Here is a 23,969-nt window from a genome sequence, read left to right as displayed (position 1 = left end):
AATCTGTGCACACCAACTGTCTTTAAGCAGAGAACTTGCAAAATAAGTAGGAATCTTAATTGTTACACATTAAGAGTATTGAAAATAGTAATTAAAATGTGTCTTGGGTTGCAACAAAGTTTGTCCCTCATTTTACTGAAGATCAGAAGGAATATAGAGTTAATGTTTGCATGAAACTTCTTGACAAAGCTGCTGCTGATTGAACATTCTTGCATAGGATAATCACAGAAGAACAGTATTGAATTTAAGGCTATGACATTGAAAGTCGAATCATTGCAGTTGATTGGAAAAGAATCTCCACATCCAAGTAAATCATGACAGTTCAATCTAAAGTCAAGTTATTGCTCAGAATTTCTTTTCATGACAATGGAACCTTGCTTTACTAATTTTTAATGTTGACGATATTGCTATTTTAAATGGCAACAATTTAAGAAATTAAATTAGGACATATATTCTTCATAATTATGCATTTTAAGTTTTTAGTTAGGGTGCAGGATTTTATGGTAGAGAGGAAAGAAACATTTCACTGTATTTTGTAAATGTTAAAGGATGAACAACAACTGAAAGAACAGATTAAAACTCTGGAAGCTAAGGAACAATCTGCGAATGGTGTCAAGAGGCAGTTACTTTCCCTCTATTGCCGAAATAAGGAACTTGATAAAGCTGAACAGCTGAAACAGGTTAGTGGTTTTGATAATGCTCAAAATAAATCTCTCTTTTCAGTCATGGAAGTAATATAATATTTTTGTTTTTCAGGAACTTGAAGCACAGGGATTTGTGTTGACAGCTGGTGTGCAGTCTCAGTTGATTGATATGTACTGCCACCATGATAAACTGGATGAAGCATTAGAATGCCTTAAGAGGCTACAGGAAAAAGAACCTGATTTTGCTATTGGTGATCTTCGAATTCTCAAACTTGCAGGTCTCTTGATAAAGAACAACAGATTACAAGGTAAGTAAATAGCAAAGGGCTGTCACATTTTAACTACTGAAAAACGCAAAGATTAATAACATCTTGCCATTTCACATAACTCTCCTATTAAAACTTGCAGTCAAGATGAAGGGGACATGCAGTACTGCTATTAATAATTTACAGTTTCATCAGCAAATCATCATCATAGTTCAAACCATATTGTTAATGATCTCTCAGGTTCTAGTGCTCAACAGCCAGCATTTAGTAGTACAATGTGTGATATAAATAGCAAGTTGTGGAATACTGCAGTAAAAAATAAATTAATGCATTCAGGAACTATTTGCTGAACATGAACTGAGAAAAAAGCATACTATACACTTACATCCATGATCCACAAGCTGTCTTTGTGGTGAAGGAAGCTTTGTCTGTTGCTGTCACTTCTCACCTTTCCTGTTCCAGTCACAAATGATGCGGAAGGACAAGACATTGTCTGAAAGCCTCTGTATGACATGTAATCTCTGCCATTTGACCTTCAATTTCTTCTCACTAGATGCAAGTCAACAAAACAAAACTGTTCACATGTATTGATGAGCCCAGGTACCTTAGGTTGTCTGCAACTCTCACAAGTAATAACACACCTGACTTTGGCAGTGGTGGCAGCACCACATGTAAAACTCTTGTAGCAATGCATTTTTTCCCTTCTTATTGTAACAATATTACTTATAAACCTTTTTGATTTTCTGTGATAGTGTATAATTACTGCATGTTGTTTCACATAAGAACTTTAAAAAAGTTTCTGCTTGAGGGTGTTGCGGCAGCATATGTGCAGCCCAGTGTGACTCCGGTGCAGGTATACAAGCGCTGACATGTAAAAGATTAGTGTGACATTTCCAGTGTGTACATGGCAAATGCAGAAATGTGAACTATGGTGATGTTATCACCAAATGTGTCCAAACAGGACCAACTTGCTGTTATTCACTTCTTGCTTGCCGAAGGACAAACACAGGTAGACATTCACCAGAGAATGAAGAATATGTAAGGGCTAACATGTCTGTCGAAAACCATTGTTGTGGAATAGTGCACCAAATTCTGTGTTGGTCTTGATTTGACACAATATACCAGTCGATCTTGGAGGCCAGCCTCGTCCATTACAGACGAAACAATAGGCGGATGGTTGATGATGCATTTAGGACAAACTGGCGCATAGCAAGTCATGCTAGCAAAGGATCTAGACATTAGATTTGGTAGCGTGCTACACATTTTCCGCCAAGAGTTAGGCTACCATAAGGTCTGCAGTTAGTGGATACCCCACTGAACAAAAATCAAACTGGATGACTGATCTCCTGAACCGCCAGAAGCATTTCAGTATTGAAGGTAACATGTTCCTTGAATGTATTGCTGCAGGCGATGAAATTTGGTGCCACCACTTGGGACCGGAGTCGAAAGCATTGAGAGTGGAATAGTGTCATTCATCGTCTCCTCGTCCTGAGGAGTTCAAGAGCTAGCCATCTGCTGGAAAGGTGATGCTCACTGTGTTGTTTAGTTACCTGGGCCCATTGGTCATTGATTTCAAAGTAGCTGATGTCTCCATCACTGGGGAACAGTACTGTGCAACACTGGAGAAATAGTGGTGTGCAATTAAAGCAAAATGTCTGAGAAAATTGTGACAAGAGGTGCTGCTGCTTCATAATAATGCACATCCCCACATCAAGTTATGCCAACTTAAGTGGGAGACACTTGGGCATCCGCCTTATATTCCTGATCTCTTCCCTGGTGGCTGTCATGCCTTCAGTGCCTTAAGAAGTCTATGAAGGGTTGACAATACCTGTCAGATAAGGATGTGCAGCATGCAGTTACAGACTTCTTCACACAGGACACAGTGTTTTAACAAATGGGATCTTCAACCTGACGCATTGGTGGGATGAATGGTTTAGTGCTCACAGAGGTTTCACCTGATTGCCGTACTGTTTCTGGACGGTATGGCATTTGAAAGGAAACTTTTTAATCACCTGTTATATTTAAATTATAACTCATACATTTATCTGTTTGAAATGCCAAGGTGCTTGTACCTTGAATAAACAAAAGAGAGCAAATCTGTATATTTACGTGTTAGGCACATGGCAGTGTTTAAAGGCTCTGGAATTCCATTGCAGTAATTAGGATTAACATCCCCTCAATACTATACGTTTCTTACATTCTATTGTTTGTTGATGTCTTGCATGCATAACATGGCATAGCAGAGATGTGCTGAATATAACACATTACACCATAGATGGCTATAGGACAGTCAGTTATTTGCTGCCAGGATGTCTCAGCATATGCAGTACACGAGAGATAATGTCCTGGTATGGATCTGGTACTTGTCCAATATCATAGCTTCAGTGTGCATGAGGCTGCAGCCATATACATTATTCAACCTTGCTCTGCTCAGATGTGGATAAAGCAATAAAGCAGTGATGTGAGATAGGAGTAATTGATAGGCTTTGATGTCAGGCTTAAGAAAGGCTTCAACACCTCAGCAAAGTAGCGTGTTAGTTGACACATATATGGAACATATATTTTAAACACCATGTAACTCAAGAATGAGACCAGTTTCTCTAGATCAGGACTGGCCAAGCAGCATTCTGCAAGCACTAGTACTCCAGACATGCTCCTACCTAATGCTCCAAGCACAGCAGCAAGTGGGACTGAATGCTGAGGACAAATGGCAAAATGAAGGCTGCAGCCAGATGCCACTAAAGCAAAGCATTCACCTTGTCAGATGCCAAGCAGTTTGCTGATGAAGCTACTTGTGTTAAATCAGATTTACATTGTGTATTAGAAATACTATGGCAACTGCACACTTGTCCAAAAAAGAAAATGTGGAGAAGCCGCATTGTTCAATGCCAAGTGGAAATTGCCTTATCTTCCATATCGTTTAAAGGCCATACAAAATGATTAATGTACTATTGCACAATTATGAGCTGGAAAAACTCTCTTGGAAAGTCATTCCAACACAAGGCACAAGGACAATTTGATGTGCTTGTTTTCAGATGAAAGACAGTGAATGCTGGCTGAACTGAAGGCAGCCATCAGGGAAAAACAGAGTAAAGAGTATTTATTTAGACTGGTGAAAAAATTTTTATGGCGACATCACCAATTACTTAAATTTGTTAAGTATGTTAATGCAAGGTGAGAATCATTTGCTAACAGACACATCAAATGAGATTGATACTATCAAACAAAAAGTAACCCTGTAGAAGAATCCGCTTCTAGTTCATAACATGGAACGTTCCCCGTAACTCTAGGCAGTTTGTGGACCAGACATGCTGCAATGTTTCAGTAATTGAAACATTTCATTAAGAGTTCTCGGAGAGATTCCAAGACATTGCACAACTGAAGACGGATTTCAATTTGTTTATTAACCTGTTCTTCCTTTTGGCTGCTAATGTACCCCATTACTTTGAACTTGGGCTGATAGACGTATCATGTAACACCTATCTCAACAACCTGTTTCTCCAATCTATGAATTTACAAAACTTTTATACAATGTTATACCAAGAGCAATTTCTTTGACTGCACAGAGAAGCCACTAAAGTTACGTCAGTGTTTGCTTCATTGTCTCACTCCTTTCCCAACCACTGCTTCCCTTTCATGCCCCTCAACTGCCATCTGGTTTCTGTACAAATTGTAAATAGCCTTTCGCTCCCTGTATTTACCCCTGCCACCTTTAGAATTTGAAAAAGAGTATTCCAGTCAACATTGTCAAAAGCTTTCTCTAAGTCTACAAATGCTAGAAACGTAGGTTTGCCTTATCTTAATTTTTCTTCTAAGATAAGTCGTAAGGTCAGTATTGCCTCATGTGTTGCAACATTTCTACGGAATGCAAACTGATCCTCCCCGAGGTCCGCATCTACCAGTTTTTCCATTCGTCTGTAAAGAATTCGCGTTAGTATTTTGCAGCTGTGACTTATTAAACTGATAGTTCGGTAATTTTCACATCTGTCAGCACCTGCTTTCTTTGGGATTGGAATTATTATATTCTTCTTGAAGTCTGAGGGTATTCACCTGTCTCATACATCTTGCTCACCAGCTGGTAGAGTTTTGTCATGACTGGCTCTCCCAAGGCCGTCAGTAGTTCTAATGGAATGTTGTCTACTCCGGGGGCCTTGTTTCTACTCGGGTCTTTCAGTGCTCTGTCAAACTCTTCATGCAGTATCGTATCTCCCATTTCGGCTTCATCTACATCCTCTTCTATTTCCATAATATTGTCCTCAAGTACATCACCCTTGTATAAACCTTCTATATACTCCTTCCACCTTTCTGCCTTCCCTTCTTTGCTTAGAACTGGGTTGCCATCTGAGCTCTTGATATTCATACACGTGGTTCTCTTCTCTCCAAAGGTCTCTTTAATTTTCCTGTAGGCAGTATCTATCTTACCCCTAGTAAGATAAGCTTCTACATCCTTACATTTGTCCTCTAGCCATCCCTGCTTAGCCGCAATAAAGGAAACAAAAGAAAAATTCAGAGTAGGCATTAAAATCCATGGAGAAGAAATAATAGCTTTGAGGTTCGCCGATGACATTGTAATTATGTCAGAGACAGCAAAGGACTTGGAAGAGCAGTTGAACGGAATGGACATTGTCTTGAAAGGAGGATATAAGATGAACATCAACAAAAGCAAAATGAGGATAATGGAATGTAGTCGAGTTAGTTAACTCGGGTGATGCTGAGGGAATTAGATTAGGGAATGAGACACTTAAAGTAATAAAGGAGTTTTGCTATTTGGGGAGAAAAATAATTGGTGATGGTTGAAGTAGAGAGGATATAAAATGTAGACTGGTTACGGCAAGGAAAACGTTTCTGAAGAAGAGAAATTTGTTTACATCAAGTGTGTCAGGAAGTCGTTTTTGAGAGTATTTGTATGGAGTGTAGCCATGTATGGAAGTGAAACATGGACGATAAATAGTTTGGACAAGAAGAGAATAGAAGCTTTTGAAATGTGGTGCTACAGAAGAATGCTGAAGATTGGATGAGTAGATCATGTAACTAATGAGGAGGTATTGAATAGAATTGGGGAGAAGAGGAGTTTGTGGCACAACTTGACTAGAAGAAGGGTTCCGTTGGTAGGACATGTTCTGAGGCATCAAGGGATCACCAATTTAGTATTGGAGGGCAGCGTGGACGGTAAAAATCGTAGGGGGAGACCAAGAGATGAATACAAATTCAGAAGGATGTACATTGCAGTACATACTGGGAGATGAAGCAGCTTGCACAGGATAGAGTAGCATGGAGAGCTGCATCAAACCAGTCTCAGGACTGAAGACCACAACAACAATAACTTAATGTTAAATGCTTGTATCTAAAGCTTTTTGTAGTCCTGGTCACTGTACTGGTACTACCAAATATAGTTAATTAATTGTTTAATAAAAGTTACTGTTTTTACGGAAAAGTAAGAAGTTGAAAATAAATATGTGATAAAATCCTGCTTATAAAGGGATGGCTACAATATTCACATCTTATAAGTAATCACACTGCGTCTCAAATGCGACTTCCTAAGTTTCTCGTCTGTACAGCCTTTGGCATATAACCATCATATTCACACACCTTCTCGTAATAACGCAGTGGTGAGGAATGCCAGACTGCTGAGCAGATTCACCTTTGCTCTCGAGCATGAGCATGCTAAGGGAGTGCAAATCTTGGCCAGGCCTGCCCCAGATACAGATGCTTGCAGATTATGCACAACTCTTACAGGATGCTGGCCTTGGAGCCCATAAGGCTGCTAGTTACAAATGTTATGGGCTTACCTTCTGTGAACTGAATGTAGACCACAACTGGTGTCACATTATGTTTCAAAATGAGTCTGTATTTACCTCAGTGAGTGAGGGTTCGGTAATGATCTCCACACCACTACCCACAGTACTTGGCACAGCATTCATGTGTTGGCCGTATCACAGTTTCATGCTGGTGGGGGATGTCACCAGATGGGGTAAGGATACTTCATCGAATTTATGGTCATCTTGCCACAGATCAACATATGCACATCATGAACCATACCATGGTGCTGAGTGTAATGATGCGCTATGCTGGTGGAGTGATGCAATTCCAGCAAGACCACCCACTGGTCTTTGAAAGCACAGTCCCTAGAAGACAGCTGCCAAGGTGGATGCTGACCAAGGCAAACCGGACGCTGTATAGTCAGATGGGTGCATATCAGTGTACAGACAGTGTCTAGGAATGGGCAGATCACATCAACAGCATGTTTCATGAGACTAGTTGTAATTCTGTGCCCAAGACTTCAGGAAAACTGTTTCCTGGTGGGATGTAGCATGCTATTCCATAAGCAGGGTCAAACTTGGGTTCTTGCATGGGTTCAAGTGCAGACTATAATGAGAATCTCACACCTTTTCAGTTCACTAGAGCAATATTCCTTTGTGTTATGAAAGAGAACAAATGAAGATCATGACATGTGTTCTTGAGTTCTGTAAACCATTCCATTAAGTTGTCAGTAATGTGAGAGATTATCAGGAGAGCTTGAGTAGGAAGTAGTATTCTGGTAGACACCAGGACATGTCAAAACCCAGGGAAATGGGGAAGCCATGAAAACTTGGCAGAGACACACTGCAAAAAATATGCTGTCTACGTGCAGACTATTTGCTCAATGTTGACTCAGGAGATCAAAAGCCATTGGGAGTCAGACTGGGCAGAAGTATCTGAAAATAAGGTGTCAGTAAAACCAACAGCCTAGCGATGGCAATCTTCCTTCTAGTTGTGACACGGTGTGAAGTGGCACCAACCCATCTCTGTGTAGGTCATTGTCCTCTGACTCATGATTTCTTACTCTGTCTAAGAGGACTCATCAGTTTATGGATTACGTATATCAAATATGACAGTATTATGAAAATGAAAAGTTGCTACTCACCATATATAGCGCAGATGCTTAGTCGCAAATAGGCACAACAAAAAGACTGTCACAAATATAGCTTTCAATCAGCAAGGCCTTCATCAAAATTAGACGACAAAAACACACTCATACAAGCGCAACTCACACACACGACTGCAGTCTCAGGCAACTGAGGCCACACTGCCAGCAGCAGCTTAAGTGCATGATGGGAGTGGCGACTGTGTGGGAGTAAGGAGGAGACTGGGGTGGGGAGGGGGAGGGAGAGTAGGATAGGGGTGGCGGACAGTGACGTGCTGTTGGGGAGCACACAGAGACGAGGTGGAATGAGGGTATGGCAGCTGTGTGTAGCTGGGAGGTTAGATGGAGACCTTGAACCTTGCCTCACCATCATTCCCCAAATCCCTCAACATGCAAACTAGCCCTACATTCTCAGAAAGAACCACAGTTCACCATCTAAAAGCTGATCATGACCTAATAATCCTACCTGCAGATAAAGGCTCCAACACTGTTATTTTGAAATGCAAGGAATATCTGGCAGAAGGGCTCACCGGCTATCAGACACATCCACCTACAAACCTTGCCACAGTGTCCCCCATCCCAGAAATCCTGCAGGATCTCCAGTCACTCCTCAAATCCTTAGGCCCAACCCAGAACCTCTCTATGGAGTCCATCTATCTGCTCACCCCTACCACTACCCACACCCCCACCTTCTATGTGCGTCCAAAGCCCGTAAACCCAACCACCCAGGATGCTCCATTGTGGCTGGTTAATGAGCCCTCACTGAGGGAATCTCCGCTCTCATAGAAGCAACACCTTCAACCTATTACATGGAACCTAACCTCCTATATAAAAGATACCAACCATTTCCTCCAGTGACTCACCACAGTGCCTGTCCCCTTACCTCACTGTGCCCTACTCATCACTATTGATGCCACCCCCCTTTACACTAACATCCCTAATGCTCATGGCCTTACTGCTATTGAACACTACCTTTACGAATGCCTGACAGATTCCAAACCAACAACCTCCTTCCTAGTCACCATGACCAACTATATCCTCACCCACTATTACTTCTTCTTTGAAGGCATTACCTACAAACAAGTCCGGGGTACGGCTATGGACATGCGTATGACACCATCCTATGCCATCATGGGCCATCTAGAGGAATCCTTCCTAAAAACCCAGAATCCTAAACCCCTCACCTGGTTCAGATTCATTGATGGCATCTTTGCTATCTGCAATGAAGGTGAGGACACAAAATCCACATCGTTCCTCCAGAACCTCAGTAACTTCTCCCCCATTTGCTTCATCTGGTCCTACTCAACCTAACAAGCCACCTTCCTAGAGGTTGACCTCAACCTCAGAGATGGCTACAACAGTACCTCCATCCATATCAAACCTACTTAGCACCAGCAATACCTTCACTTCGACAGCTGCCATCCATCCTATATCAAGAAGTCCCTTCCATACAGTCTAGCCTCCCGTGGTCATCGTATCTGCAGTGACAAGCAACCCCTCTCAAAATATACCAAGAGTCTCACTGAAGCCTTCACTGACCGTAATTATCCTCCCAGCCTTGTATAAAAACGAATCTCCCATGCCTTATCTTTCCTGTCTCTCACTATCTTTGTGCTCTCTTATTTGACTATTATCCTCTGATAAAGATGCCCTAAGCTATCTTAAAGAATTACCAAGTGAAAGTAAACCACCAGAAAAGACATTTGTGTATAATGCAACAGCATGGAGAATGCTTAATACCCTTGTCTCATAACAGTTCAGTATGGGTGCTGAAGACCTCAGTGTCATGCATTGAAATAACTCCATAATTTTCACCACCATCCTTTTTCCATTTTGTCCTGTTTGTATTAGTGCTCTGTTAGGTATCAGGCCATTGTTGATTTTGCATTAAGCACTAATCAAAAGAAAATAAATAGTTTTCATAGTGAATGTACCTCTGCTTGGAGTATGCTGATTGTGATGGGTTGCCATCTTAGCATCCTTTAAAATCATAAAGAACTCTGCATTACACTACTGTGTTTACATTTAAAAAAACCTATGCCATCATTTATTTAGTCATTACTCTTCAACCTTGATACGCAAAGATAATTGGCCAGTTAATATATACCTGGTTCTTCCAGTGTTTTGCAAATGAAGTATTACCCTGTGTAATATATGAGTAACTATGTAATGAATAGTTAGATATCGTTTCAGTAGATGCTATATCAGCTTTACCTGTGTGTTTTTCTCTTGCATCTGTGAATAATTCTCATAAATTTGCTGTGTCTCATACAATTAACAAATGTTTAACTGTCATTTATCACATTGAATATTGTAGAAAACTTCCCCTTAGTTTTGATATATGTTATAGAGATATGTGTAATAATTATTATTTTTAAGTCTTATTTCTGCTCTCGTATTTGACTCTTGGCCTCTGCTACAGATGCCCTAAGATATCTTAAAGAATTACCACGTGAAAGTAAAGCACCAGAGAAGACATTTGTGTATAATGCAACAGCATGGAGAATGCTTAATACTCTTGCCGAAGAAGGTCGTACAGATGATGTGAAACTACTGCTAGAAACTTTGGCAGAAAACAAATTCATTGAACTTAACAATATCATGCTGGGGCCTCTTGTAAAGTCCTGCATAGTAAGGTACAGTGACCAAATTCAAATTACTTAGAATAAAATTTCGAATAGTTTGCGTTGTATTATTTATGTTGGTGAATTTGTAATGTTAAAAGGATACATCTATGATGCTAAAACATACTAATTATACTTTTTAATTACAATTTTTATTTAGAGAAGACGTTCCACAAGCAATGCAGGCTTTTGAATGGTGTGTTGAACACCATTCATGTACTCCATGGAAAAATGAGCTGGCTCGCCGTCTTATACAATCTGAGAATCCAGATATGCTTCAGCACTTGACTGATCTAAGCACTAAAGTTCACGGTGAAATTAATAGTTTGTATGACCTGGTGTTTGCATTTGTGGAGTGTGGTCGTGTCCGTGCTGCACGAAAAATACTTGAGGTTAGTATCTCTTCGTGTACTGAAATTGAAAGAATGCATGTATATTCTAGTGATAGGCTTGTAAAATTTTCACTTTTTGTAACTATTTCTTGAAAAAGATGATTTTAATAAATTAAAAAAAATCTCCCTTGAACATTGGCTTTTTACAGAAGAATGTTTCTCTTTAAGGCATTTCATAGTCGCAGAATAGTTATTATGTGGTCCAGACACATTACTGTGACCACCTGTCAAAAGACTGAATAATAACCTTTTGCCACAGTCATGCCATTGAAGTGATCCAACAGATTCTTGATTATGTTTTAAGTCCAGGGAGTACGGTGAACTTATGCTAGTTGCACTTTGAACCACACTTGTAACTGCGAGCTGTGTGACACATTGCATTTTCCTGCTGGTAGATGCCATTGTGCCGAGATAAAACAAACTGCATGTAGAGGTAGGCATGGTCTCCAGGGATGGATACAGACTTGTATCGATCTATTGTGTTTTTCAGAAAGACAAGATCAACAAAAGAATGCTTCAGAAACATTCCCTAGACAATAATGCCCCCTCCTCTGGCCTCGACCCTACTGACAACTGTTGTAGTGTGTTTACTTTCAGAAGGTTCATGCTTTACACGCCATTGGCCACTGATGGAGCATAAAATGTGATTCATCTGAAAAAGCCACCTGTCGCCAGTCCAGTTGCAGTACTGGTGTGCAAATTTCCGCCTGCTTCGCCTATGAATAGCAGTCAGCATGGGTGCTTGAACCAGGCGCCTGGTGCTGTGGCCTATATGTAGCAATGTGCAGTGAATGGTAATTGAGGAGACACTGTTGGTAGCCCCTTGGTTCATCTGGATAGCGAGTTGCTCGACAGTTGCACATCTATTTGTCCTTATACATGTCTGCAGCCGTCATTGACCCCAGTCATCTGTGACCTGTAGTGCAGCACTTTTGCCTTGGTGCCAGTTTTGGATGGTACCATTTGCCATGCATGCCCTATTTTAACCACAGCAGCACACGAACAGTTTATAATCGTAGCCATTTCAGAAATTCTTCCAGCCTTGGCTCAAAAGTCAGTGATGTCGATGTTTTGGTGTCAGATAAATCGCTCCATTTCCACATTATGATGACTGCACTGTTTTCTGTGTCCTCTGACTGAGAACTTACTAGCTTCTGGATGAATCCTTTCTCCAAGCTGTGGACTATATCCAAGATTTGTCCGAGCAACAATCTTAAACTGTCACGTGTGTGCACAAAACAAAAGCTGCATTTGAACAATGCTTTCTGCAATTTCTAAGCAGCTGTTCAAGTTGTGGTCTCTGATGGTTTTCAACTTAAAGCAGCAGCCAGACTATGGCAGTAGAAATTCTGCCAATCTCACAAAACAGCAGAGGCATGCATGTGCAAAGCTGAGTGTATACAGTGAGACAGCTCTCCTATCCAATGAAAAGACATCAGACTTTTGTGTTTGGAAACTGTCAACAGAATTTAAATATGTTTATGTAGTTACATTAGACATAAGTACAATTATTTGTTATTTTGACTTATTTTAATTCCCTTATTTTATTTTATTTGCACATTATTAGCCAAAAAAGCATTAGTCATCTTTCAGAATCTTGAAGTTATTTTTCTCAGTATGCTAAAAAATTGCTTTTATAAAGCTGATTTTTCTTTTATTTCTATCCTTGGGCTCACTGATCAACCAAAATGGAGTATTACCTTCTGCTAATGCTGTCAGTTTATACTACAATATTCCACAGTTCTTGTTGAACTTTCTCGTGTTCTGTTTCTTGTATCAGATTATTAAAAACAAAGATTCCAAGACTTACCAAGCGGGAAAGCGCCGGTAGATAGGCACAATGAATAAAACACACACACACACACACACAGAATTTTGAGCTTTCACAACCGGCGGCTGCTTCGTCAGGAAAGAGGGAAGGAAATGGAAAGATGAAAGGATGTGGGTTTTAAGGGAGAGGGTAAGGAGTCATTCCAATCCCGGGAGCGGAAAGACTTACCTTAGGGGGAAAAAAGGATAGGTATATACTCGCGCACACACACATACACGCATATCCATCCATACATACACAGACACAAGCAGACGTATTTAAAGGCAAAGAGTATGGGCAGAGATGTAAGTCAAGGCGGAAGTGTGGAGGCAAAGATGATGTTGAATGACAGGTGAGGTATGAATGGCGCCAACTTGAAATTAGCGGAGATTGAGGCCTGGTGGATAACGAGAAGAGAGGATATATTGAAGGGCAAGTTCCCATCTCCGGAGTTCGGATAGGTTGGTGTTGGTGGGAAGTGTCCAGATAACTCGGACGGTGTAACACCCTTCAATATATCACCCTACAATATATCACCCTTCAGTATATACCTATCCTTTTTTCCCCCTAAGGTAAGTCTTTCCGCTCCGGTATTGGAATGACTCCTCACCCTCTCCCTTAAAACCCACATCCTTTCATCTTTCCTTTTCCTTCCCTCTTTCCTGACGAAGCAGCCGTCGGTTGCGAAAGCTCGAAATTCTGTGTGTGTGTTTGTGTGTTTTATTCATTGTGCCTATCTACCGGCACTTTCCCGCTTGGTAAGTCTTGGAATCTTTGTTTTTAATATATTTTTCCCATGTGGAAGTTTCTTTCTATTTATATATATATACACACACACACACACGAATGTTAGTACATGTTTACTGACTGGTTTAAATTGGTCAATTGTGTTGAATAAATCATTTTGTTTACAAGACGCATTTCTACTCACGTGGACTACCTTCTCTAGGCCTCACGTTATTTCTAAAGTTAGGGACATGTACATCTTAAATTAGAAATTTCAATCTTTGGTATATTATTGATGGACAGCCTATAGGTTTTATCATCATAATACAATTTTCATGTATTATATGTGAGATAATTTTGTGAGCACCTTTTATACCATTATCCCCTTACCAGTCACTTGTTTTCATCATTAGACACTAATAAAAGAATGAAAAAAACCTTAAATCACATTCTTAGAGTGTTATTTATGTGATGTTACTGCTCTACAACTTTGGTTTCCTGTAGGAGTACTGATGTAAGGCAGCAGATTGATTTCAAGTTGATACTCTGCAGACTACTACACCGATATTTAATATCTAAACTGATGTTTCTGATGTATACCTAGTGTTGACAACAAGATTGTTTTAGACTCTTGTATCTAGATTAAACTAGAATGGCAAACCCATATTATTCAGTTGCAACAGAGAACAAAGTATGTTTTAGGCTTCTCCTTACTCTCTTCATTTAGCTGAGACAATGATCTCATTTATAAAAGAGTCATGAGAGCAATGACCACTGCAAAGCCAACTTATTCCAATCTTCACATCTTGGCATGTCTACATACTGAGAACATCTAAGTCTGGTGGAATTAATAGCAGTACAGTGAATGCCCATAGTAAAGTAAAATGCATAAAATAAATCTCCATGTTCATGCAGCAGAAATCTTTGTATTTATAAAAATAGTCATTTTCAACAAGGAATTCAAGTGTAAAATTTGTCAACAAAAACAAAATACATTGTCTTTTCCTTTTTAGTTATAATTCTAAAGGCTAATTGCTTTTTTTCCAAATGAATCTTTATTTTTTTACATGTTATATCAAAGAAATGACATTAGCAAATGCAACAATAACTGGGATAAGTAATCATTCATGCAAATTCCTCATGAATGAATGTTTGTTTGCTTGGTTGCTGTTTTGTTGTTGTTGTTGTTGGTGGTTGTGGTGGTGGATTTTATGTTTTTAATGTACACCATCTCTTAACTATGTCACCATTTCTGTTTGCTACTTGTGTGTGTGTGTTTTTTTCTTTTTTTTCCTTTTCCTTTTTCTTTTTTTTTCCCTCACGCCAAGTCATTAATAATCTTCCATGACATCCATTGTGTGCATGGAGATATGCATACCTTTTTGGAAAATAATTGGGAGAAGTAAAAGATAAGTAACAGTACAGAGAAAATTCATTTTTTTGACACTGTTTTGGTGTGCAGTCACTGTGTTCTTATTTGATGTGCTTTCTGTTGGTTTTCATGACTATGCTATATGTACAAGCATAGTCTTTGTGCCTTACTACTTTACAGTACTGAATAATGCCACTTTTAAACAAAGATAGATTAACTGTAGCACATTTGTACACCACTGTCATATTTCCTGCCCTCTTCTATGTCCTGCGATGCCAAAAACACAATGAATTCAGTATATCTTTTATATGTCAGTGCATCTAAGCGTGGCATTTTCTTAGCATGCAAGTTATAATATGTTAACTACAAAATACGGCACATCAGCTTCAGAATGATGGAATCCAACATGGCATTAAAAGAAATTATGCATTGACATCTAGCTCTACAGATGACCAAACAACGAAATAACAGGATATTTGTTCAAGCAGTGCAAAAATCACTTGGAGTTGGAAGTCCTTCATTGTCTGCACATGGGCAATAGTCAGTTTGCAAATGACTTCAGACATCCTCCAATTGCTGCTTGAAAAAAATTGTACACACACATCTTATTCCACTCTCATTACAGGGTTATCTTACCATATCAGACACAGGGCCACCTATGAAAGCAGTCATGTCATATTAGCTCAGCCATACTTTCTGGACAGCATTGTGCATGAACCAGCTGTTCACCTTAGCAAATGGTTACCTCCAGATTATGGCCAAAATCAGAGTTGACCACCCATTTGCAGAACACATTGTTAAGCACATCTTACTCAGTTTCAACAGCTGCTTCACAACCTGCCATGTGAATCCATTCCCCAACATTAGGTTCTCTTAATTACATAGGTGAGAGTTGTCATTGAACGTGCACCATAAGCCCCCCAGGCTCAATCTCAGCTGGCCCTGTCTCACAGCCACTCCTGTCTGTGCTCCAGGGCCCTAACTTCAGCCATCTTGCACTGACAACCTCTTCCCCGCAGTTTCCTCTTGCTATATTATGTTTCTATTCCCAGTCCACTCCTTCACGTCATCATGCATTACATATGGCTCCCCCTGCCTACTGCAAGAATAAGTTCTCCAGTGCTAGTGCCACATTCTTATCCCATGCACCTACTGCCTCTTGCTCTCAGCTGTCAGTCCTTCTCCTGCAACCCTCTCCGCAAATTCACACCCCCTTTCTCTCTTCCCCCATCCCCACCCCCACTCCACCTGACTCAATTTCTCTCCCCAGTCAAGCTGCAAGGCTGGCACAATACAACAGAAGATTTTACATGTCGAATATGTATAGAGGTAATGAAACACTGACATAATGGTAGACATTGTAATTCATTTTTAAACTAATTTTTTTGCAGACCCCAGGCCTACGCTATCGAACTGAGAGACTGTCCAATGCATGTGAGCGCTACAGACAAGATGGTCAAGTTAGTACACTTGAAGGATTGATAGAAGCTACTAGAGACCTTTCATACATTGATCGGTCAGCAATCTTTTATCAGTTATTACTTTCATATTGTAAGTATATTATGATGGCTGGTAACTTATTTGAATGACAATGATCGGTATTTTTACACTCAGATTATTCAACTTACCCACAAATGAGAAATACAACATTTGATTTTTAAGGTTTTGTACCTTATAATTAGGCCTTTCATCCAGAGGGTGATGAATAAGGAATCGACAAAGAAAGGGTAATGTTGAAAGTGCTGCAAGAGACAGGGAAGAATCACTTTTATTCATTTATTAACATTTTCTTTGCATACGACCATCAACATGATGGCTTTTGCAAACATGAGAAATAATAGCACAACACTGATTACACCTACAAAATATATTATATACAGTAAGTGTTGCACCTTATATCTATTTTGTACATTTTTTACATTACAGCTGATATGCTACAGCCTCATGTTACAATCAGTGTCTTCAAATTCATTGAATGAATATCAACACTTTCCTGCAGAAAATACTTTAATTTGTTGTTAAAAGCATTTCCCCATAAATGCTCTTAGAGAATTTGGTAGTTTGTGAAACTAGATCGAGCCATTTATGCGTGGGCTTCTGTCTGCCAGTTTTAATGTTCTTTTTTTGGAAATGGTTAAATCTTTTCCTGGTATTGTCATCATGTACATCTATGAACTTGATAACTTCTGCTGATGTAATTAATTTAACTATGTACTGATAATACATTACTAGGTATTTGTGCTGCACAAAGACTTCATATCATGAATCTCTGTGGCTGATCCCATGTGTAAATCTTATTGCTCTTCTCTGTCACAGCAGTATTCTTCTTAAGTATACATCATTTACATCACCTCATTGTTCACTCCCAAAGAGACACACAGAAAAAAGATAAAAAGTACTTATTTGGTTTCAAAATTTTGAACTCATATGTAAGTGATTGTTGGATCAGAGATAATAATTAAACTGTATAAAGGAATCCTAGGTTGTGGAACGAGGGAGTGTGAAAGGAGCAGGGGAGAGTAAATGTTAAACATTCTAAATTATAAGGAATTATATGGACTGTGTGTTTTAAATAGAACAGGTGGATAGAAGACTACTTCAAAATGATGCAAAAATGTGAAACAAGCACTTCTGCAGATCACTTGCCAACAGGTTACTGCTTGTTGGTGGTATATCATTTATATATATTATATTTATATATCATTGGCAAAACTCCCATGTCGTTTGACAGATTACATGTGTTCTAGCATTGGTCATCCACTAGTAAATGTGTGTTTCATTAATGCAGTCATTTGACTTATGTTTTGCACATGATCATTATTTTACCCATTTCCAAATTTGTCTTTTCCTTCTGTCTTCTTTTCGTATATCGCTTTACGTTGCATTCTGTAATTTATTTTGAGCAAAGCTATGTTTAGATTGTTTTGAATGTCTACTGTTCGTTGCCACTATTCTTGAAACTAAGTCTTGGCTGCAATCCTATCATCACTGCAGACTCCTTTCTGGCTATTTTGTTCTTCCAATTTGTGCTGTCATGATAGCTCCTTACATCTTCGAACCTCCTTTTCCCATTAGAAACATGTTGCCCCTGGTTAATTCCATGGACTAATATTTGGGAGAAACAGAATTGAGATCCTTGTCTTTGCATGTGCTCTTTGGTTTTTCTTACTCACCTTGAGTGAGTGTCAGGATGCATCATTTGAAAAGTCCGTGGATGGTTTCCTGGTCCATCATTGTTCACTCAAATTTTGTGATCCACTTGTAAACTTGTTGTCAATGAACTTAAAACTCTAATCTCCTTTCCTTTCTTTAAACAAATGTATATTTGTCTCTTTGTGCTGATAGGTAACTGCTGCTTATACATTTTGGATTACAGTTATAAAAGAAAACATAACTCCTGAGAACCGTTTTTTCACAAACTAATGTATTTCACAAGATAAAATTCAAATGGCAAATAATGCATGAGCTCTTAGTTTAAAAGCATCTGATCTGGTTCTTTACTCTTTATTGTTATCTCCAGAGGAGCTGCAGATATTTAAATTATATGTTTTTATTTTTCTACAAATAATTGATGATAATTTCTTTCTCTAATGATAAATAATCATTCAAAAATGTGTAGACAATTTAAGTGTTGAACATTGCAGTTTTGCTTAAAAACTTTCCTAGTAGACTAAAACTACATGCAGGAATGAGATGAAAGACTGGACTCTAGTTGAAACTCACATAGTAATACAGTTTTAATCTGTTGAGTAATAGTTGAATTCTGTAACTGTTTGTAGAGTTTCATCAGACATAAGAAATTAAATCAGCAGTATACTTATTACTTACTTTAAAGATGAATTAGCAGCTAACAGTCAAATAGAGCTGAATGACACTTTCGAATATGGGCATTCTGTAGCATATATGTAATTCCATTGGTCATTTATCTGCTTATAAATAATTTTTGCTTATTGGTGTCTTTTTTCTGACTACTTTGCCCAGATTGTAATGCTGGATTTCCATCTTTAGCATAGGGGATTCCTTATCTATCCAAAAGACTATATTCTTTAACTTTTCTTCTCATGTCATTGAGTTTATTATCATAGTAAAATGACACGTCTTCAGGCTGCAGTCTACTAGCTGAATGATTTAAAAATCATTGTTACAGGTAATAATGAAGATGTGGACAAAGCTCTTGGACTTTGGACAAGGATGCAAGAAGAGGATGTGCAGCCAACTGATAAATTCCTGTTCACACTGGGTACATTCCTAGAACAGAAAGGAAGAACTGCCCCTTTTGTAATTCCACAGATTTCCCAGGAAACAAAAACAAAGACACGTGAAGTGCAACATGTAGATAAGGTCCCAGCAACTGAGCAAATCTTGCTAAAGGAATTTCGAAAAGCCCTTAATAATGATGATTTAGACAAAGCCCTAGAAATAAAAAGAAGGTTAATATAGTAAAACCTTTTATGTTTCTTTAGTAATACTCACAAATCAAAGTAAAATTTTATGCAGAATTTTGCATTGACTGATTTGAGATTTGCATGTATTATCATTCTCAATTATTTGAGTGTATGGAAGGTTGTGTACATTCAGTTTTGGTTTTTAAAATTTTCTGAACCATTCATTGTTATTTTTGTGTCATCTGTAGCAAGGGGTACAAAAGAGTGTGTCTTTTTACCTTGTTGGCCATTTACTCATTTCCTACCAGAGCGAGAAAACTTTGCTCCTAAATCAGACTGGCCCCAAAATCTCTGTTTTCTGCCCATGAGGTCTGTTGGGTGCAGCAGCTATGTATACGACATAATCACAGTTTTAGTATGAGGGTAATCCCAAAAGTAAGGTCTCCTATTTTTTAGAAGTACATAGACCTGTTTATTTCTACAATGGTTTACATCAGTTTACAGCTTCATCATTTAGCTATTTTTTGACATAATCACCATTTCTGTTGATGGATTTTTGTAGATGCTGTGGCAGTTAGTAAGAGTGTAACTTATATCTTAGTACCTGACTTTTACTGATAAGCTAATGGAAGAAACGAAATTTAAAGAAGGTAGGATAATAAGCAAGGAAGAGACCATTGTATGCCAATCGAACTTGGAAAAATTATAATGGACAACTTTGGGTTCTTACTGGCATCACACTGCATGGTTCATACAGAATATGAACTCCCCTGAAATCAGTTTTTTAAGTTATAAATCTTTTTATTGTACCAACTTGTGTAATCTCTTGTCTACTGTTTGAAGGATCTACAAGAAACACTGCCTTTGTATGTTGACTACAAACCTCCGTATATGAACCTACATATTTGTGAAAAAAATTTTATAGCTTCCTTCTTTAAATTAGAATTTGGGTGAAAAGCTGTAATCAACATCATGTTGTCCATCTTGTAATTTGGTGTTGCAGTTTTACAGAAGTGTTCGTTTACTCTAATTTGAGAACTTTTCTTCAATTCCTTTTCCACACATTAATGTACATCATTCCTATGTTGGATAGTATCTTTTGGCCTTTTAAATAGTTTTAACAGCATTTCTCTGATAAATTTTCAGTTTAATAGCTCCATTGGTGAAAGACCTGTAGACAAATGAGGCAGCTCATTTAAAATAACTTGGAACTCTGAAATCATTTGAGTTCATGTAGCACATTTGTCTGAACAATACTGGCAAAGTCTAACCTAATTCGTCACCTTTGCTGATGGATTAACCATCTCATGGTGAAAATTCTTTAAAAGTACCTATAAATTGCGGACAATTTTCCGTAAGTAATCATCTTGGTTTTCCCACAGCTTGGGACAAAAATATGTCAGTGGTAAATGGAAATTTAAGAAGTAATAAAGGAGTTTACCAAAAAACAGAACTAGTATTAGAAACATTGAGAAAGAGAGGGTTGTATTCTGTGGAAGCCTACAAAGGCTAGATGAAAATAATAATAATAATTGTAATTTTTAACTTTGACAGAAACACAAAATGATTGACGACTTTTATCGAAGAAGTTAAAACAGTCCTGAGGTAAATGGAAATAATGCAGGAAGAAATAGGAGGAAGAGAAAAGTTCAAAATAAAAATAAAAGGTTTTAAGGGTTTGCCAGATGAAAACAAAGAAGATGAAAGGCACAATAGGGACAGAAGAAAAAAGAAAAAAAAAATGTAGGAAGAGAATGGAAACTATTGGAAAGAAAGAAAGGAGAAAAAGGAAGACATAAGTTATTTCCTGTGATCCTTAGCAGGAAAAGAAAAGAAAAAATCTCACATCTACTGTTTAACAGTCTGCTTTCCTTTAGGAAAGACATAGCCTGGTGGGCTGCATACAGTGTGGTCAGAAACAGTCTGAAAAGCTTGTAAGGGTATTGCCAGGTAGGTTGTGCTGAAAGCACAATGTGTTGTTCTGTTCCTTAGCTAATTATCATTAAAGGTAGCCAATCAGACTATTGTGCACACAAATTCATCAGTTACAGTTAATGTCAGTTTTTCCCATAGGATACATCATAGCACATGACACTGCTCATCCTTCAGCTCAGATTCGATCATTGCTATCAACCCATATCCAATTTTTGTTGGTTGGTTGATTTGGGGGAGGTGACCAAACAACGAGGTCATTGGTCCTGCAATTTTTGTGATGCACTTTTGTTTGATTTTAGGAAACCAAACAAGAACGCATCTCTGATGGGCTGCTTGAATCCACACAGTGGCTTGATTGCCTAACTTCAATCCTAATTAACATGGAGACAGCGCAACATCTCAAATTATTTTTCTTAACCATTAGCTCTCAGCATAACCTACCCTGCTACACCCTTACAAGCTTTTCAGGTTTGACCACCCTGTATATTACTATTTTTGAGCTCCTTATTAGGGTCTGGAATTTTTGTAGACTCTGTATGGTCGATAACAACTTTTTCTCAGTTGCTGAGTAATTCATCTAATTTTTATTAAGTCTTCAACTAACAAATGCTATTTACTCTCTTATGGATCCCACTCTTCTTGGAACAGCTCACAACTCTACCCATATTCCCATGTCTCTGTGAGCAATTGAAATGTTTGGTCATTTTAGGATGATGTAAAATAGTAACATGTAGAACAGCTTGCTTGATATTAAATGCTTCAGCTTTACCATTATCCCAGGTGCAGGTAGATCTTTGTTTCTATAAAATTAATAAATAAGGATCATTCATCTGCTAGCCTGTTGTATATAATTTATATAACATGGTTTCACAATTGTTTGACATTCTTCGAATGTGGACGGTTTTTTATACATTGTCTTCTTTCTGGATCAGCTTGTTTTTTCCTCGTAATCTGATGATATGTCCCAAAAATTTCAATTCTTTTTGTACCTGATACTACTTAGAAAGTTTTGTTGTTATCCTCTTTTCTTCTAATTTCCTAAAGGTATGTACCAGAAATTTTCAAAGGTCTTCCCAAGTTGTATGGACTACCAGTTTACCTAAAGCACCCATGAAATATGTTGCTGAAATGTTCAAACCAAATGGTAAAACCTTGAGTGGATAAGATTTACTCTCAAACGACAAAGCCATATAAGGTCTTGACTTTTTGTGTAATTTGGTTTGTCAATATGTGTCCATTAAATCCATTGAACTAAAACATTCTGTTTCTTCAAACCCAGATAATAAATTTTCTATACTCACAAGTCTATCCTGCTCAGTTTCTACATGTTTATTAAGTATTCATTCATCCAAAAGTAAACATACAACTCTTGCATGTTTCTTAGCCAGTGATAACAGATTATTGTAGACACTAAGCCCACTTTCAATTATGTCATTGTTAATCATGTTTTGTATCTCTTCCCTCACTGCTATCATGAAATGCATTGGTCTTGGATACAGCTTACAAAAGAAAGGCTTCTCATCTTTTCCTATGAACCTACACATGTATTCCTTAATGATTCCTGGTCTATCCAAAGATGCATCTTTACATTTTAATGAAATACTATCTAACTGAGGTTTTGTTCTCTTGGTTATACGGGCGATTCTCTCGCTTTTGACTTAATTTTGCTTAGTAACTCCTCTTTTGCTTGTTCCATTTCGTCTACCATAACAATAATAGTAGAAGATGGTAAATAAATATGCTTCACCAATCTTCTTCTATAAATTCTAATATATTATTTTGGAAGGCTACGCTAACAATTTTACTATACCATATTTATCCAATTACAAGACGAGGTTTCTTCCCAAATGTGTCACTCAAAAAATGGAGAGTTGTCTTATATTTGCAGATTAAGTCATCTTACATTTTCACATAAAGCTTCGGCTATTGACATCATGTAGAGATTTATTTTGGAAGGGCGGAGTCAGCAGTCGGTTTTCGCACTGGAACAGGCTCAAGGCTTCCATATATGCCTAAGCGCTCTATACAGGATCGATGTTAATCAAACAACCACGTGACTTTGCCTCATGCGGTGCTAGTGCAAGGGATATGTGAGAAACTATGAACTGGGCACTACAACTATCAATTGCTCTGCTTAAAATTTGGCAATTTTGTGGAACACAGTAAGAAACAGCACTAAATTCTATCCTCTTACAAACTCCTTTTGTGTCTGAACAGGTTTACAACAAAAGTTCTCATACTGAGAGAATGTAATGATTTAGCAAAAGGGGTGTGCAAATCAGATATTCAGTCACTGTTAACATATTAAAATACCGGGTAAAAATGTTAGCAGATTTTGATCAGCTTTAGAACATAATGGTGACATTAAGATGAAACAAGAAGGAAAATTAATCCAGAATTGATTCATTGTTGTAAGGAGAATAAATTACAGCTGCAAAATCCATCATGGAGATAGTAGCAACTGACGTCACTAGATCACGAGACAAGCAAAAAATAAATTTTACTTAATCATGATTGTGATCTTTTATTTATGCGCTAGTTGTTGTTCTTACACATGACTTGCACCGTAGAAGATATTGAAATCTATCTTTCGCACTTGCTCAAGCACAGCACTACGGAAGGGTTGGAAGGGGAACAGTGATACCAGCTTGACTAAAAACTAGATGAGTGCAGAGAGGGGAGTATGAGCCAACCGCAAATTACGTCATGTTGCCAACCGTGGGAATCTATACCGCAAACTTTGGCTTTTTTTGGAAAATCTCACATGTTCAAACTGCAGTTTGCTTGAATACACTTGTAATCAGAACTGAATTGACTTTAAAATTGGACAATAGTCTTCATTTCTGCAGGAAACGGTAAAAGTCTAGATAGGGGCCAGTGGCATACGTAGGTTTTTCATGCAGTAATGTTG

General features: G+C 38.3%; 1 protein-coding gene across 1 annotated transcript in view; it reads left to right on the top strand.

Moving 5' to 3' along the window:
• The window catches only part of LOC126277946 (leucine-rich PPR motif-containing protein, mitochondrial), a 185,637-nt gene that overhangs the window by 116,502 nt on the left and 45,166 nt on the right, over positions 1-23,969 (top strand). The window contains exons 11-16 of the mRNA XM_049977541.1: positions 549-680; positions 757-952; positions 10,237-10,450; positions 10,599-10,830; positions 16,130-16,289; positions 18,886-19,168. Coding sequence (XP_049833498.1) covers positions 549-680; positions 757-952; positions 10,237-10,450; positions 10,599-10,830; positions 16,130-16,289; positions 18,886-19,168 — 1,217 coding nt within the window. The remainder of the gene's footprint in view (positions 1-548; positions 681-756; positions 953-10,236; positions 10,451-10,598; positions 10,831-16,129; positions 16,290-18,885; positions 19,169-23,969) is intronic.

Source organism: Schistocerca gregaria, chromosome 6, assembly GCF_023897955.1.
Source record: "Schistocerca gregaria isolate iqSchGreg1 chromosome 6, iqSchGreg1.2, whole genome shotgun sequence".
Lineage (NCBI taxonomy): Eukaryota > Metazoa > Arthropoda > Insecta > Orthoptera > Acrididae > Schistocerca > Schistocerca gregaria.
This window is presented reverse-complemented; position numbering and strand designations above follow the sequence as displayed.